General features: G+C 42.9%; 2 protein-coding genes across 2 annotated transcripts; both read right to left on the bottom strand.

Annotated features, from left to right (window-relative positions):
* Window positions 1–259: 259 nt before the first annotated feature.
* Window positions 260–6,109, bottom strand: LOC100821306. The gene is made up of 8 exons (XM_003569460.4): window positions 5,824–6,109; window positions 4,725–5,429; window positions 3,608–3,796; window positions 3,452–3,543; window positions 1,744–1,803; window positions 1,526–1,595; window positions 910–1,113; window positions 260–796 (listed from the first exon to the last, which is right to left on the bottom strand). Exons 2-8 carry the CDS (start codon window positions 5,406–5,408, stop codon window positions 413–415), a joined length of 1,683 nt encoding a protein of 560 aa, XP_003569508.1. The 5' UTR covers window positions 5,409–5,429; window positions 5,824–6,109; the 3' UTR covers window positions 260–412.
* Window positions 6,110–6,468: 359 nt separating this feature from the next.
* On the bottom strand, window positions 6,469–15,385 carry LOC100821005 (carboxyl-terminal-processing peptidase 1, chloroplastic). Its single transcript, XM_003569459.4, has 13 exons — window positions 14,959–15,385; window positions 14,673–14,792; window positions 13,651–13,788; window positions 12,815–12,919; window positions 12,547–12,715; window positions 12,089–12,165; window positions 11,495–11,539; window positions 10,635–10,718; window positions 8,213–8,251; window positions 8,072–8,134; window positions 7,834–7,963; window positions 7,662–7,749; window positions 6,469–6,817 (listed from the first exon to the last, which is right to left on the bottom strand). The coding sequence occupies exons 1-12, from the start codon at window positions 15,301–15,303 to the stop codon at window positions 7,694–7,696; spliced, it is 1,371 nt and encodes a 456-aa protein (XP_003569507.1). The 5' UTR covers window positions 15,304–15,385; the 3' UTR covers window positions 6,469–6,817; window positions 7,662–7,693.
* Window positions 15,386–17,021: the final 1,636 nt, after the last annotated feature.

Genomic DNA, 17,021 nt, shown 5'->3' with positions numbered 1-17,021 from the left:
TGAAAGAGACACCGCCGCCGCCACCCAAAGCAACCCACACCGAAGCGGCAAAGCCACCGCCCCTAGCCACCGCTGCAGCTCTCGAAGCCAGCACTATTCAAAAAAGAAGGCGACGTACAGGCCCACCCTAAAACACAAACCCACAACGAAAATATCCAGTCCAGCCCAAAACCGCCCATGGGCAACAGGCCGATGCAAAGAGCCGACAAAGCAGCAGCCACCGAGGGGGGGTGTCAAGATTCGAGCGGAGAAAACAGAATCAACGGCCACAAAAACGAATGAGGACGTAAAACAAATCAGCGATGATGTTTATAAGAAGTGAAAAAAAAATGCCAGGTTACAAACGGTGGTGGCCTAAGCCTCTCTTTCAAAGTTTCAAGCATGGATTTCCCCCTTGGCAACATCTGTCCCCTCAGGAAATCAGAATATAGCCTTCACCGGGGGAGGCTGAAGACGAGCCCGATGACAAGCCATGTCGGCTGAGACCTTCCCTGACTTTGCCATGCTGTTCTGCTTCTCGCTGGAACACTGAAACCAGCTGCTGGAGCTCCAGCTTCCTCACGTTTACCTTCTCACTGGTCACTGGTTTTGTCAACCCGAGATACATCAGTCCAACGCCAACAAGGACGGCTCCGATAAAGAAAAGAAGTCCAGCAAACAATCCAAAAGCATACGGAGTATTCTGAGCTCCCGGTATGCCATCAACATTGATTCCAAAAAGGCCAGTGATTATGGATAGAACTATGCCGCCACCTCCAAAAACAGCCAAATTGTGGGTAATACGAAGGCTTCTATCCTATAGAAATAGAAGGGGAATTTCTTGTCATCATATCAATTTCAGATCAGATATCCCTGAAGAACACAGGCATAGCTAAATTATAGTGTTGAAATATGTAAGAACTCACGTACCTGCAACCATGCACGAACTGTGCTCTGCATGACATCCTGAATAGTGAACAGACGACCGCGGACAGCTTCCTGCTCCTCCAACATCTCCCGTGCAGATTTCCTCTCTCTCTCTAAAATGGCTCTTGTGGCATTTCCCCTTAAATGTCGGAGAAGCTCAAGTATGATCTCTTCCCTTGCGTGTAGCGACCATTTAACTCTGATCACCTGTAGCAGCGATGTTTATGTTCTTATATGTTCCAGATCAGGGAAATATCAGCAATTGGGGAATACCAAGCATGCACGTTGTCTGTGAGAGCTTCATCAGGTTAAATATGCTAACCATATGTTAAATATCCTCCAGTATCCAATCAGAAGTCTCCAGATATAATCCTAATTTCTGATAGGATTCATCTGATCCAACTTTTATACTCCCTCCGTCCAAAAGTAAGTGACTTGGATTTGTATAGATTCTTATACACATCGACGCCACTTATTTCTGGACGGAGGGAGTATTACATTTCAACACAATAGTAAGGGATTAACGGCCACTCCAATGTAGTTGTTTGAGCGAATGTTGAGTGAGCATTTTGATGATACAAAATATAGAAAATGCAAAGTAGGGTACTAACATATTTACCTGTTTTGCTAACCTTCTGATTTCTTGATTCAATATGATGCTGACTAGGTTCAGATCTTCACTATTTCTCCTGTTAGTAGGATTTTTGAATATTAATTTAATCAATAAATAACAGTTGTTACTTTAGAATTTTATAAATCATCCCATTTTAGGATGCCGACACATAAATTCAAATAAATGCATTGACAGTTGAAACATGTTTCATTTGGTTTTCTTACCTATTCACGAACTTTAATTCAATTTCATCTGCTTTCCCAAAGATATACTTACGGAATAATCTGAGGAAGAACACAAACATAAGTTACACACCTGTCAGTATCTTTAAAGTAAGTAGACATCAGTATTTTCATATATAACAACGAATACAGTTGCGGGTACAGGAATAGGAAGACCCGGATGAATAAAAAATAAATACCTGCTCAGTTCCTGAATATACGTCATTCTAGCTTTCAAATTTTGTTCATAAATACATGCCAATCTATGTTCTTCCCCTTTTATACCCTTCTCATTCACAACGCCATGGCATGTGAAATTTTTACACTCCCGAGGCATGATTGAAATAAAGGACATTTACTAGTGTGCACCATTCAGTTCCAAGGTACATTAACTAGTTGCACATCTTCTCCATCCAATTCGAAGGATATGTTGCGCGCGTGTGGCAAGTGAAGCTGCCTATGTTCAGCAGGAAATACACTAGTGAATGACTGAGCGAGGGCAGCTTTGTCTTTTCAACATGTGTCTTGGTTGAAGTACAAAAACCCTAGACCGGCATGCATTTAGGAACAGAGGCAGCAGGTTTTTGGTCAATAATAAAACACTAGTAGTATGCCTTCCGTTCCTAAAAGCATGTTGCTTTAGGATTTTGCACTTCAACCAAGACACTTGTTGAAAAAACCAAATTGGTCTTATTTAATCATTACCAAGCGCAATTAATATCTTCTTTAACATGGGTACTTGGTTTCAATTTTCACACCATGCATATGCAACATGTCCTTTGGATTGGATGAAGAAGGTGCGTACTAGTTAATGTTCCTGAAGTTTGTGCATGATCTGCACCACTGAATTCCCTTCAGAAATAATGATGCTTGGGAATTCAAAATATTAAATACCATGGCATTACGCAGGGAAGTAGAATAGAAGGAAAGAGTGGTGCAAACTTGTAGCAGAAACATAGAAGGGCATGCATTTGAGAAAACAAAAATTCGAAATCTAGAATGACATAAATTCAGGAAGAGAACCGAGCTCAGGTCGGGTGGTCATCCCAGCAAGGTATGCTGGCTGCCTACCAGGGATCAACCATCGAAGGTCGCATACTGGTGCCTCACATTGCGAAAATTAATATATGTATCTATATACTGTCGGGTTGCAATCACGCATCTCATACAGTTTAATAAAGAAACATATATTCAGGAATGCGCAGATTACCAAATTATCATAGCATCTTATCACGAAACTAAAATCTTTCTGAAGCAAAAAAAAGAATCATCTTCCTTTTTAAGAAACTAGATAGTGCCATTTCAGTAATGTTAACAAGATTACCAGATAAAGGGAGAATGTATGATCAAATAGCTAGTTTTCAAGTCCCTGTCTAGAATTGGATGCTTACTTATGAAAATAAAGGGAACCATGTGACCTTTGGGTGTGGCTCAGCCATAGGCTAATCACCAATCCAAGGTTAAGATAATGCTACGGGGTTCTTTTAGAGGGGCTTGATTTCCGTTGTTTAACACCATTTGCAAACAGAAGACAAAGCAATCTATTGGGGTCTCTTTTCAAAACCTATCTTATCGTTCGCTCAAATTGGTAAAAAAATAATACCATATGGTCACACTTATACATGGAAGAATGTTTAGTTTATTGATATTGATTAATCCTAAACCCAGCATACTGAGAAAAAGAAAAGTTATGATAAGATGCCAAAAGTACCTGTCATCCCATCGTGAAAGACGACTGACCAAATGTGCAATTACTTCATGAACTGATCTAGGCGTCTGACTTCCGTCAGAAATAAGCAACTCCTGGACAAGATTTCCATTAGCATCTTAAGATGAAAGTTTACAGCAAACAAGCTTCAGTTGGTACCTGCACTTCAGTCACTCCTAAAACATTTATGTTGGGTGAATGACCTTTGACATGCATTGCAGTTAGAAGAAAATTTTGGGCCTGCCAAGACCGAAGTACAATGGGTATGTCTTCCTCTTCATGATTCGGATCTCCGACTGACTGTCCAAGAAGCTCAAATAACAGTCCTCCTGCAACTCTAACTGGGACCTGAATAGCAAACAGAATTTATACAATAAATCTTATATTCAGCATATCAACATAGGATATTCTAGACATTGAACTATTAAACACATCCTCATCAGAGTAACACTCTTCTTTGTAACATATGATGAAGTGGATTAAATATATTGAAAACAGCATTGTCAATATAGTTCAGCAAAGTACTAATTTTGACATCAGCCATTAGAACTTGGGAAGAAAACAACGTGGAACAGTTTGACCAAAACATGTGAATTTGCCTTTCCCCAAGATTGTCTATGGACAGTTTTCAGAAGACCAGATGCATAGAATTCATAATGTTACATGTATTGGCAATATTTTCAAATATAGACTGCTAGTTTGATAGAACCTACTACAAATGGAAACCTGTGAAAAAAGCTAAAATTACTTGAATTCGAGCCACTACTGTAAGCTTTTATTTTATAGTGAAGACCACTTGTTGAACACAGATCTCAAGCTATTTGCAGACTGGGTTCGGCATAGTAGGTGGGACACAATGCAACCTTAGTTGTGATGTAATTCGATCCAAGTGTTCTTTACTTGTCTCCTGTGATCCTGAAAAATCTAGAATGAGTTCTTTAGCTATATCACAGCTGGACTGAGCCACCCAATTAGGCGACAGTTTGATTGTTATGTCAACAAAAAATCAGAACTTAATAGTTAGCTCAAAAAAATGTTGAACACTGCATTCACTTCAAAAATCAAGGGAATCAGTATAGTTATATCAAGTATAGAACTGCGGGCAGAAAATGTGCATACATTACAGGCTGCAGGGACGGCAGGGTATTTATTTTTCTATTTTTTGAGAGAATACAGCAGGATATTCAATTGTAACCAATTAAGAAGCTATTGTATCACAAACAGATTGCAGGTAGAGAAAACCTGTATATATTAGAATGAGAAAGAGAAAGATAACCTCATAGAGAAGGTACTTCATCCGATCACTTATCAGTCGGCTTTCATCTCTCAGTGCAGTTCTGATAGCCGGATGCATCCAGTGAGCACTACTCAACCATGCGTCGACATAAGGATGGCCTGCAGTGACATGGAACCACCATGTAGGCCCCCCGGGACGCTGCCAGTACGGAGCCGCAACATCAGCTACAGTGTAATCATCCTCACTGTCGCTTATCATCACCTGTTCATTCTCCCAGCTTGCATCTGATTGAACCCTTTGGATCAGCTCGCCAATCCTAGACCATCCAATCGGCACCCATTTGTGATCGAGAATCTCCGCAGGATATGGTGGCCTATCTTTGAGCACAGAAGGATCGTTACCTAACTCCGTCTGGCCAGGGATTTCTACTACATTGCTCTCATCTGGTGTTGGGTTCACGACATGATGCCCATCCCTACCTCTGTGCTTCTTCATATGCACAACTTTCTCCTGCGCGAGCTCAATTGCTGGCCATGATTTGTGATGAACTATCTTCCTGTGACCCTTGACGAGCTCGAAAGCACAGATGAGCCCGTTGGTCCAAAGCTCACTCCCCAGAATGTGACATTCCTTCGCAAGATTTGGATTACCACCACTGCCGTCTTGCACCTTAGACATGCTGCTGCTGATCTGAGGCGGCGGCTGCCCCTCCACATCAGTCATCTTCCTTTCAATTCTACCTGCCTGTAAAAGGGGGGAAATGTGCGTTCATCAGGGGATATGTGACATGTGTTAATACTGATTCCTCGGAGAAATACAACACAGCGTGTTGATCAGTTCACAGGCACTCGCAATGCTCAAAGAACAATAGGGGTTATTGCTGTGCAACCAAACAAAAGCACTTCGAAGTGGTACTACTCCTACTAGGTAACGCAAAATTCGAGCAGATTCCCAGCAAAAAAATAAAATCGAGCAGCTTCCCCGCAAAAAGTAAAAAATAAAAATCGAGCAGATTATGTGCTGCAGAATTCGGCGGGACCAGATCGCGGCACTGGCTACAACACCAGTAGCGCTGCCGCCTGGCATGATCTTCAGAGTTTCAGAACATGACACTGCCGACAGGAGAATCGAACTCTACCTTTCAAGTTCCGCGCCACAACTGCCCCGGCGATAATCGCATTCTAAGCTTCTGCCGCCCCCTTTATGTCAACTCAGGCACTTCTTATTAAGTTCTTCTTCCGGTTCCGCGGATGGGAGGAGCACGAGGGGGGCGGCCGGGCGGGGGAGGGAATCGCGGAAGAAGGTGTTGAGGGAATCGCGGAAGAAGGGAGGAACGGCCCAGTGGCCCGAGACTCGACTGGACCGAGACACGACTGGAGTGGGTGCTTCGAGAATGGGAGATGGAAGAAAGCACGATTTGCTTGCCACCTAGCACAGTAGCACTGTCAACAACTCTCGTGTGCGGTGGTGCAAGTGTGATTTGTATAATTCACGGGCGTCTACCTCGAAAAGAAAAACATCCTCTGCATAACTGGAGAGAGGGCATGAAAATACCGACGGGCTCACGGAAAACCGCGGACAGCCAAGGACCCAAGGTCCGTCACCATCACGTCGTCGAGGCTGGAGCTGCCGGACGCTAGGATGAACAGGCACCCTATGTCAGCGCCAAACTACTGTTTGTCGTAACTTGACCAGGCTAGAAGAAAGACTGAAAGAGGGCATATATGAACCAGCCATGCTAAATGACGTTCATTACTTTAGAGAAACAAGGTAAGAAGTTTTCTAGATGGGATCTTAGCAAAATGCTTTAATCCGAGTTGCTCTTTTTTAATAACGAACGCCATCCATGGTACACAGATTGCAAGTTATTTACAGACTGGTTGCTGGATATAATCCAGCACATGCCAGTGCAATCATGATTGACATGCCACTTATGCATTCCAAGCGTTCTCTAGTTCTCTTCCGAGCTGCAGCACCAGTGAATTCAAGGGCATGCTCAATCTGCAGAAGCTTGCATTGACGCGTCGATACAGAGCGTGTGATATCAGCGCGCCACCGAGAGATCATCATTGTACAATCCCTCAAGCATAATGCTCTATATCGTACTTCTAAACAGTGTCGGTTCATCCACCCTGCGAAAGAGAGGCATTCAAAACACTATTATAAGCACCAGCTACGTTGATCCTTAGATACATACTCAGTACCAAGAAGGTAGAAAGAGATATTGTATGAGATGGAAACAATCGATCAACAGCCAGTCGAGAATCAGGCCAGGTTTTCTGCGTCAGTTTAGAGCCTGTTGGAGGGTGGGCACATGTGGCTCTTAAGTATGGACAGCCAGGGTGTGTACTCTATGATCTACCCATTAACAACTTTTACAACGCAAGAAGTCAACTCGGCCAGTTGGATTCATATTTGTTGCTATGCTAGGCAGGAATAAGTATCATGCGTCGCAAGAAGTCAACTCGGCTGATGGTCGCATGTTGGTTGGTGGCTCTATCTTGCATCGTCGATGCCAGGCCTTGCAAGTTGTAATTCCTTGTCTTGAAGATGGGTTGGTGGAAGACGATGGCGGCTAATTCTTAAGCATGAGCAGACAGCACACGCAGATGATTTGCTAGACCGGTTGTGCCTTTGTCGCCTCTGTATTTCGATGTTAGGAGGTGGTATGCGGTCAGGGCATGCAGCCCCGATAATAGCCACCCCTTCATCAGGCTTGTAGGCATAGTTTGGTGGCTTGGCTTGTTTGATCGATGTATTCTTTTTGTCAGGCTTGCTAATAACTCAATAAAATGTGGTTGTGTGCATCATTTTGATGCAAAGGCAGGAGGTTTCATCCTCCTTTTCAAAAGAAAAAAAATAAGTATCATGTCGGTCTTTTCTATTTACTCCCTCCGATCCTAAATAGTACAGTACTATATACAAGGGAACACACAATAAAACCAAATAGGCAAGCATAAATAGAGTTTCTCTTACTGCGTGAAAAGCTTCAGAACACAGTACTTCACTTAGCTTAGTTTCTTGCCTTCGCAACGCAAGAGGTAATCTCTGGCTTCATTTAGACCTAATCATAAGAGAAAGTGTAGCCAAGGGGTAAGCTACATTGCATGCTGAGTGTAACAAAAGAAAATCTGGATGTGAATAGCACCAGGAAGACGGTGGTAATCTGGTTCTATTCCATCTCCATTGATGTCTTGGTGATTTGGTGTCACATATTTGCCAACCGTGACAACAATACCGGACCCATCATAAAGTTCAAATACAGATTGGATTAATCCCTGAAACACCATAGACACTTTCGGTCACATATGAATTAAAGGACATGGTATAAGCCTGTTGGTCACAGCAGACATTTCTATATGATCTGCTATTTGAGTGGTTCAGACCTTGCCATAAGTTCTTTCACCAACAAGAACAGCTTTGCAATTGTCATGAAGTGCTGAAGCAACCTAGAAAAATCAAGTGTCTTGGTGAGCTCTTACTGTTACGATTTCTAATACTACCAGCGAGACAAAATTCATACTTACAATTTCACTGGCACTCGCTGTTCTGCTATTCACTAGTACCTGTGACAGAAGGTGTGGGCTGACAGGTGAGATACAAATGAGAGTCTGAAGATCTGTTTATAGTATATTAAATGTATGGCACGATCCGGCGAAATTTCAGTAAAATACAAGTATACAGCTAACTAGGGCCTAGTGGAATTGCTATAACAGAAAACTAAATCTGCACTATACCATTCCTAGAGCTGCAAATTTTTGACCCTCAGGGTACCCTTTGACACTCCTTAGTTCTAACCATTCCTAGTATCAGTCCGATAAAAAAAGTGCAAAATAATTATGGTATGGATAAAAATCAAGAAATAATGAGTAAATTCCAGTTTTTACCCCCTGGTTTGGAATTTTTTGACAACATTTACTCAATTTAGTGGAAATTCCCTCGTCTTACCCCATTTAGTGCCAACATTTTCACATTTTACCCCATTTAAGGTTTTCAACCGAAATAAGTCCATTTTACCCCCCTCAACTAATCGAGAAGTTCAAAAAACACCCTAAACTATGAAACTGGGTATTTAACACCCCCCCCCCCCCAATTTTCAAAACCGGACACCCGATCCCCCTGGGCCTGTTTCCGCCTGGTCTGGGCGGTTTTGACTGGGTTGACCGCCACATTGGCTGCCTCTCTGGCACTACAACGTTGGCTTCAAGAGGCACACATGAACTGCAGCAAGTGTAATAGCAACAGTCGCAGCATACATGAACTTCTTGCTCATCTCTTCCAGTTCAACTCGCAGGTCATTGACCTCCTTTTCCAGCTCTTCAATCCTCAGGTCCTGTGAGGCCAATTCAAACTCCAGCTTCAACTTCTCTTCTTCAGTCCTCCTCAGTTCATTCTTCAGGCCATGCTCCTCTGTCTTCTTCCTGGAACCACCGCAGAGACGCTCATCCATCATCTGAAATACCCCAGCTCCAGGCCAATCTTCCCCCTCTTCAAGGAAGTCAGGCATCTACCCGCAAATCAAATCGATTACATACAAATCAAAGGGGAAACCAGCAGAGGAAAGAGAAGGAAAACCAAATCGAATAACGGCGACGAACAAGGGTTCCTCTGGTCGTCGGAGCTAAAGAACAGAATTGAGCGAGAGAGAAGACAGAGACGGGCTCGGGCGCGGGTGTGTGTGGGGGGGGGGGGGTAAGACAGGCTCAGATAGCCCGCCTGCCAGCGTGGCAGTGCCAGAGAGGCAGCCAACGTGGCGGTCAACCCGGTCAAAACCTCCCAGACCAGGCGGAAACAGGGCCAGGGGGGTCAGGGGTCTGGTTTTGAAAGTTCGAGGGGGTTAAATACCCGGTTTCATAGTTTAGGGTGTTTTTTGAACTTCTCGATTAGTTGAGGGGGGGTAAAATGGACTTAGTTCTTTTCAACCCCATTCTGACAGGTTGGGCTCACTTGCAGGCACATGCAGAATGACCGTCTCTTCCACGCCGGCCGCCTGGCGCTCCACCTGACGCTGCTGGCCGCTCTGCTCATTGTGCTCTGGTCCCATGCGGGCCTCGTGCCTGCCTGCCTCCGCATCGTCGCGACTTGGGAGTGTGTTGCTGGGCGCACACGCTGTGATCAAGGGCACCTAGGCTGGTTCATCGCCGGCTCGTCCTTTGAACCTGGCCGACGCAGCCTAGGATTAGCGGGTTATAGCGAAATTCACTACCACAACGAAAGCACTGCAGCCAACTTCGTCTCGTCCGGCATCAGCACCGGCAGCAAGCGAATTATCGCCGCAACCGCAACCTGTTCGACGTTCCAGCAAGCAAGCGGCCATCTTCACGATGGTGGCGACGTCCCTGCGCAGCACGACATTCCGGCAACGCAAGCGAGCTGTTGTCACGTGGCCGCAGCGAAAGCAGCAAGCCAGCAGCGTAGCTAGGTCTTGCTATGTACGCATGCCATTGATCGATGGATGTTGCATGTAGCTAGCTCGATCCGCTCAGCCTCAGCTTCTGTGCCATCATGTTTGCATCGCCTACAATCGCGACAAGCTAGCCTAGAGCTCAAACATGGCGAATAGACCCAACGAAAACTAAATGGGGTAAAATGTCAAAACTTTTGCACTAAATGGGGTAAGTTTAAGGAATTTTCACTAAATGGGGTAATTGTTGTCAAAAAGTCAAAGGGGGTAAAAACTGGAATTTACTCGGAAATAATCCACGCCTGATGGATCCTCACATTGTCAAGTTTAGTATGTCAAAGTGGCAAAATTGCGATAGAGTGACCTTGGCAACCTTAGTGTGGTGAGGTCTTAGGAAGTGAGGAGTATATTAGTAAACTCACGTATTCGAACTTCCACATTTTAGCAAAACAGCGTAAGAAGTGGTATCTTCTTTAGATATGTTGTGCTACTGCCTCTTCAAGTGTTAAAAGGTCTATCGACATAAGTAAAATTTAAAACATTACCATCAGAGGAGTGGTAACCAAAGGTTCACCGTCAGCAACAATTGTATTTTGGACTTGACGATCCCTGCCAGTAGTATAAATGATCTGAAAAATTCCATCAGGGCATAAGTCTTTCACCACTAGAGTAATTCTTGGTCAAAGGAAATGACATGCACCTTATATTTTGGAACAGAGGTAGTATACATTTTCCCTTTATACATGATCAAAGCGTCAACCATTGAACTAAACTTACTGCACCCGAAACCAGGCGGTTCTTACTATCAAGGCACATTTTAAAAAAAAACTGAAAACTGGATCCTCTAGGTATTGTAGGGTTGTTAGCATGCTTAAACCTCATTCCAAAGCAAGATCACTCTTTCTCTTGCATCTTCTTTATGTAGTCAAGAAGTATTTTCTTGTGAATTCATGTAGAACAGCAAAACAGCTGTATCGCAATTCCTCGATCTTCAATTTGTCTGGGCATCCACTACCATTCCTCTACTTCTCCTACTCCCGTTTATTATTTCATGAGTTCCCAGAAAGCTCTTATTTCTGTCCAAATTTCCTTCGGAATGAGTAATTCCATAGGAATTTCATAGCAATCCTAGGGTGGCATTCCTTCATTCCAGTTTACATTCCAGACACATGCATAGCAAATTTTTCTGTAGGGTTTAAATCCTCAAATATTACCTCCACTTTCCTCCATTCCGGACAAGCCCCAGAGGTTTTTAATTGAATAGTTATGTGGATACAAGAAGAGCAGTTTAAAGCAATGACCAATGATCTAGCACCAACTTGACTCAATTAAGATAAGTATGCACCATTATTATAAGAATGGCAGGAAAGCAACCACAAGTTGAAAAATAAAGAAGAATCCATACCGTGTCTCCTTTGTTCAAGAAGAGCTTTGCGATCTCTATCCCAGCCTTCAAGATCAACATAAATATCAGACGGCATAACCATAACCCATCCAAAATAATAATATCTTCACAGTTTCTTTCCTAATCCATGTGGACAATTCTCAAACTATTTCAAGGAAGTTACGGTAACTCATGAGCTTCACAACAGAATAGGACACGCCACGAAACACCATTTAGTTCTAACAGATTAAAGACATACCAACCATTCTAGCATTCAAACTTTGTTCCCAAATACATGCTAGTCTACAACTTCGAGGTGACCTTTTTACTGTTTATTTCCTTCATTCACATTCATACATGGTTGTTTTCAGGGTCATCTATAATTATGGACTAGAGTAACCCACACCATCCGAGAGCAGTTCGTGACCTACTGAAGGAAGGTACTCCCTCCGATCCATAAAAAGTGTCGTCCACTTAGTACAAAATTTGTCCTAACTTAGTACAAAATGGGCGACACTTTTTATGGATCGGAGGAAGTAATATAGTCTTGGATCTACATTCCTTAGTTGCTGTGCTCAAATGACATCTATTTATGAGTGGAGGGGAATGGCATACTTGCACTAGTCCACCAAGATTGTCCCTCAGATCCAAAACAAAATAGGAGGCACCTGAATTCTGTAGACGTTTTAATGCTGCAAAAGACAAAGTAATGTTAAATGGACATAACTTCCCATATGCCCCTAGCAACATCAATTATATCTACAAGAAAGATCCATAATCGTATTGTCAAAAGAATTACATGAATGCCAAAGATGCATAGTAAGTAGAAATAGCATCTTAGCGAATATTCATTTTGCAAAAGGGGAAGCAGTATTCTAAATTCCCCCAATGTTCTCAATTTGAAATTTGAATTACAAATTTATATGTTTGGATATATACATATCAATTTATACCTAAGAATTTGACACTAGACGCCCATTTGCAAAAACTAGAATATCAATAATTATCTATAAAAATAACAATAGCCAGATATAAAAATGACAGATGATAAGGTTAACAAACCAGCAACACACCACTGACCAAATCTTTTTTGGCCACTGCATTGAACTCTTTAATGTGAATATATCCAACAGGAGAATCCTCGTTTTCTCTTTTTTCAAGACGATAGAAAATTGGAGTGCGTGCAGCCATTTGCCTCTGCACCTTCATTGACTCAACAGGGCCGCAGTTACTGTGCTTAACCTAAGCATAATATAAGAAAGAATAAGATAGTTAGAAGATAAGGAGCACAAAGAGATGCCACACAGATCCAAATACAGTGCTCATAAGATTATTCCTGACCTTAATTGTAACAAAAGTTTCCTTTGGGCCTTGCAGCATGGATGACACATCAAATGCGGATTTACCTTTTACATCAATATCATTGACAGACAAAAGCTCATCACCCTAAATAAAAGATAAAATGACCTCAAAGGATTAGATAATGTGTGCATATTATCAAAACCAGATGAGGGAGTACCAAATTTCATAAGTGTATACGAGAAAAAATAATCATAGTCAACTAGGTTATAGGATAATCCCAGCCTCCCAGGCTACCAGCAACCGAAAACAGTAAGAAGTACAGTGTTATCTGGTATGGAATGACCAAAAAAGATTATTTTCAAATTAAATTTTGAGAACAGTCTAAACAAAACTTGACATTAGTTAACATTTCGCGACACATGCAAGTTTAGCAGTGGAACAAAAGCAGCTAAAGCTAGATATACCATGTTTGAAAGTGAAGTTCGCACATACATAATATGGAACAGACTGGGTTCCATCCAATTAACCCTTTTCAACTTAAAAGGTGTTATTACTCGCTATTTTTTAGAACAAAAAAGAGGCACCATTGGTCACTCCATAAGGTATAAGCACATGCATATGTCAACATTATTCATCAACTGAGCATCTTAAATTGGGAATATATAGTCAAATACTGCTCATATCCAATTGTTCACATATGATGCAGTTTGACTGCCTGCTAAGAGAACATCTTTGTAAAAAGGTTCATTAGTAGAAGTACAGAACAAAAAATGAGACATGATTGGTTCTGTAAGCATTACAGAGAAAGAAAATTCATATATAAAAACAAAACAAAGTATCAATGCAGAAAGGTATAAATGTCTAGCAGTTAATACCTGCCTAACGCCGGCAGAGTGAGCAGGACCATCCAGAATTAGGCCTAATACAATCAACTTTAAAGAACCATTGTCATCAGAAATCTCTCTTAAGTTCAATCCAATCCCCGTCATGTCATATTTTGACATCTTTGAGAACTTCAGCAGATTGTTTTATCATATGCAAAATAACATCAGTAAAGCAACAAAAACAGCAATGAGTGAAAACAGTAAAGCAAAGAAAGGCAACACGATATAGTTTTGCATTATCATCACTGCAAAAGCAAGGGGAGTAAGGAACATAAGATGGCACTGCATTCCTAGAGCGTCTAAACCGAAGGTTCCCTATACCAGAGGATGTACAAAGTTACCAACCAATAACCATACAAAACATGAAATGACACTAAGGGTCCAATTCACATTTTATTGTGGAGCATGGTTGATTGGCAATGTGATCTACATGAGTCTTTGAAATGAACATACATGACACTCTTGCTTCCAGATTGAATGATAGAACAAAACTGTATGCTGATTTGTATCCATACTTTATTCTAGAAGATCTGTATTGATACTTTTGTGCTGACATCTAAGCAGCGGCGAAGCTACGTATAAGCTGTGTGGTCAACTGGCCACACAGCTTTTTGGCAAAACCAAAAGTACAACATTCATGTTAAGCATATTTAATATCACAAGCTTCAATTGACAACACATATTGAAATCTTGACACCGCCACTGCATCTAAGGGGAACAACATGTCTGGTTTATATCTACTTTGGCACTTGTAATTAATAATGTCATGGAACTAGAGTGCTAGTGGCACTGTTGATCGCTGCCATAGATCACGAAGGACTAAACGGTAATGACCTTAGTGGATTGGGGGGGCAAAATTACGAGCTCATCCTGAATTTGGCTCTAAACATTACTATAAACTATGCTGAGCCGTAAATGAATTTAAAAAGGATAGGTGCTAGTCCTCTAACAGGTTCATGTTTCGCCCTATGCATGTCAATAGCATAGCATAGTACTACTTGTAAATAACTTACGTCCGAAGGCGGCAGGAACCTTGTATACGGATCACCCAGGCTAGCTAGCATTTTCGTAATGATGTCATGGGCTCTAGAGCGGGATTTGATTGAGCCTTGGAGAATATCTTGCTTCCGTTGCTGCATCAGATTAAGAGAGATTAAAATGAAATCTAAGAAGAATAGTATGCTATCAATAATCTGAGCATTCCGGCTACGATGTGCATTGGAACTTTAATTATGGTACTCGGTGTTGAACCCCTAAACTGAAAAGGTGGTTCACCGCATTGCCAGGAGAGAAAATTACCAGCCACAGCTCCGGTGACCACGGGCGGCTGCCAGCGTCGGGGAGGAAGCCCTCGTTGACCACCTCCCACGCCTCTTCCACGAGCTGCTCGTTGGTCACCGCCTCGGCCTTCACCTCTGCCTTCCCCCCGCCGTCCCCGCCGCGGCATATCTCCGCGGGCTGCTCCAGCGCCGCCGCCGCTGCCCCCGCGTTGTTGCCGGCGAGGAGGGAGAGGGAGATGGCGGCCGCCGCTGCCGCCGCGCGGAGGGCGTCGGGGAAGGGGAGAGCGAACTGCTGGGGCTTGGGCTTGTGGCTAGGGCTGCGGTTCGGTCGCCCGTGCGGTGGCGCGTAGGAGAGCGGTAGCATGATGGTGCTGGGCTGCTGGCTCCACCTCCGCTGCTTCGTGCTAGGAGGAAAGAGCGGATGTGGGATATGTGGGTTGGCCGTTGCGAAAGGCGGACCGCGGGCGGAGGCAGTGGAAGAGGAATTTTGGATCTTTTGGCTTTTCTTTTCGTAGATTCTATACCCTTTCTTTTGCACCATGCAAATTTTTGATTTGACGTTAGTGTGCTTATCATGTTTGCCCAGCAAAAAAAAATTGTTGGAGAAAAATATAGCAGTACGTTTTGCTCCTCCATTGGTAAACAGATATACTTCATGGTGCGACAGTATTTTTGACATTGTTTTTCTTTTTATGCTACCGTAAGTGAAAAATTATGAAAAGTTTATATTTTGCAAGTGCTTTTCATGACAGGCTTAGTGATCCAATTCTCAACTTACCAAGCTAAATTTTTGTACCCATCGATGATCAAAATGAACAGGAGTGCCACGTCGCCAACAGTGGCGGAGGAAGAACTAAAATTTTGGTGTGGCGAAACCGATAACACGGGATGTGAACAATGCCTCACGGATACGCTAAAGTATATGACACGATATTACATTGACGTGGCAATATATATAATCCGTGCGCAAACATATTTTTGATAGAAAAAATACATAACTAAGTGAAGCCTAATCAAACGCTCACCGCCAATTTATCGAATATATTGGTACGAAGAACAATTACAGCGAGGGGCGGGCTCAGAATATTAGCACTGGGTATTCAAAGTGTAAACCTCTTGTTTTTAGCATACAGAGCTGATTACCCCACATATAGTACTAACTTTTCATACATAGAAAATTGTAAAACATCACACGCCCTGTCGCAGTGCGCGTGTGTGCAACCTTCATCTGCGGACAGAGGGATAGACCCGGCAGCAGCCACGCAGAGACCCAGTGACAACGAAACGAGGAGGCAGAACCACTGAGAGGAAGGTCTCTGTATTCAGGGATTGGGACAGCCGGACAGGTCTTTTTGCCTGTTAATAGCGTTGAGCCAACAACCGGGTCGTACGAGACTGGAGCTGCGTCCTCTGGCCGGCCCAATCAAGGTGTGGCAGAGGCCATAGCTTGCCATACAGGGCGCTCCGCCGCTGGTTGCCACAGGCTACTCAGGGAACATCAGATTGGAACAAAATTGTGGGAAATTTAATCAATGCCTCATTTTACTTTGTATTTTGGAAATATATCTCACCCCTTGTCGTTGATATGTAGGGTCAATCAAATTACAAGGACAGAGGCAATATGTAGCACTACAATGTCTACTCGCTGGGAAACATGCAGATTGATTGGCCAAAGGGAGATAAATGGCAAGACATCCTTGAAAGTCCAATAGAAACTACATATGTCAATTCAATGTCATGGCATTGCTTAGCTGCATATCGAGTCAACCTAGCACCGTCATCTATGCGCATATGAAGATCGAGTCAAGCTAGCTCTTGGGCTAAGCAATGCCATGACATTGAATTGACATATGTAGTTTCTATTGGACTTTCAAGGATGTCTTACCATTTATCTCCCTTCGGTCGATCGATCCGCATGTTCCCAGCGACTAGACATTGTAGTGCTAGAGATTGGCTCTATCCTTGTAATTTGTTTGACCCTACATATCAATGACACAGGGTGAGATATATTACCATAGTACCTCTTGGGCGGCGGTGTCAGTAATTTAGGACTCTAAAGGAGAATAGTTAATCCAGAATGTG

The sequence above is a fragment of the Brachypodium distachyon genome, chromosome 2, assembly GCF_000005505.3.
Source record: "Brachypodium distachyon strain Bd21 chromosome 2, Brachypodium_distachyon_v3.0, whole genome shotgun sequence".
Lineage (NCBI taxonomy): Eukaryota > Viridiplantae > Streptophyta > Magnoliopsida > Poales > Poaceae > Brachypodium > Brachypodium distachyon.
The sequence above is the reverse complement of the archived record's forward strand: the minus strand, read 5'-3'. Positions and strand labels throughout refer to the sequence as shown.

Excerpts from the sequence above, each read along its gene's own strand:
- LOC100821306 (XM_003569460.4), bottom strand. The coding sequence starts at position 5,408 with ATGACTGATGTGGAGGGGCAGCCGCCGCCTCAGATCAGCAGCAGCATG. Across the intron at positions 1,114-1,525 it reads TCAGAAGGTTAGCAAAACAG|GTGATCAGAGTTAAATGGTC; the intron begins GTAAATATGTTA and ends TCGCTGCTACAG. Across the intron at positions 797-909 it reads CAGTTCGTGCATGGTTGCAG|GATAGAAGCCTTCGTATTAC; the intron begins GTACGTGAGTTC and ends CTATTTCTATAG.
- LOC100821005 (XM_003569459.4), bottom strand. The coding sequence starts at position 15,303 with ATGCTACCGCTCTCCTACGCGCCACCGCACGGGCGACCGAACCGCAGC. Across the intron at positions 10,719-11,494 it reads TCTTGAACAAAGGAGACACG|ATCATTTATACTACTGGCAG; the intron begins GTATGGATTCTT and ends GGAATTTTTCAG. Across the intron at positions 8,252-10,634 it reads TGGTTACCACTCCTCTGATG|GTACTAGTGAATAGCAGAAC; the intron begins GTAATGTTTTAA and ends CTTCTGTCACAG.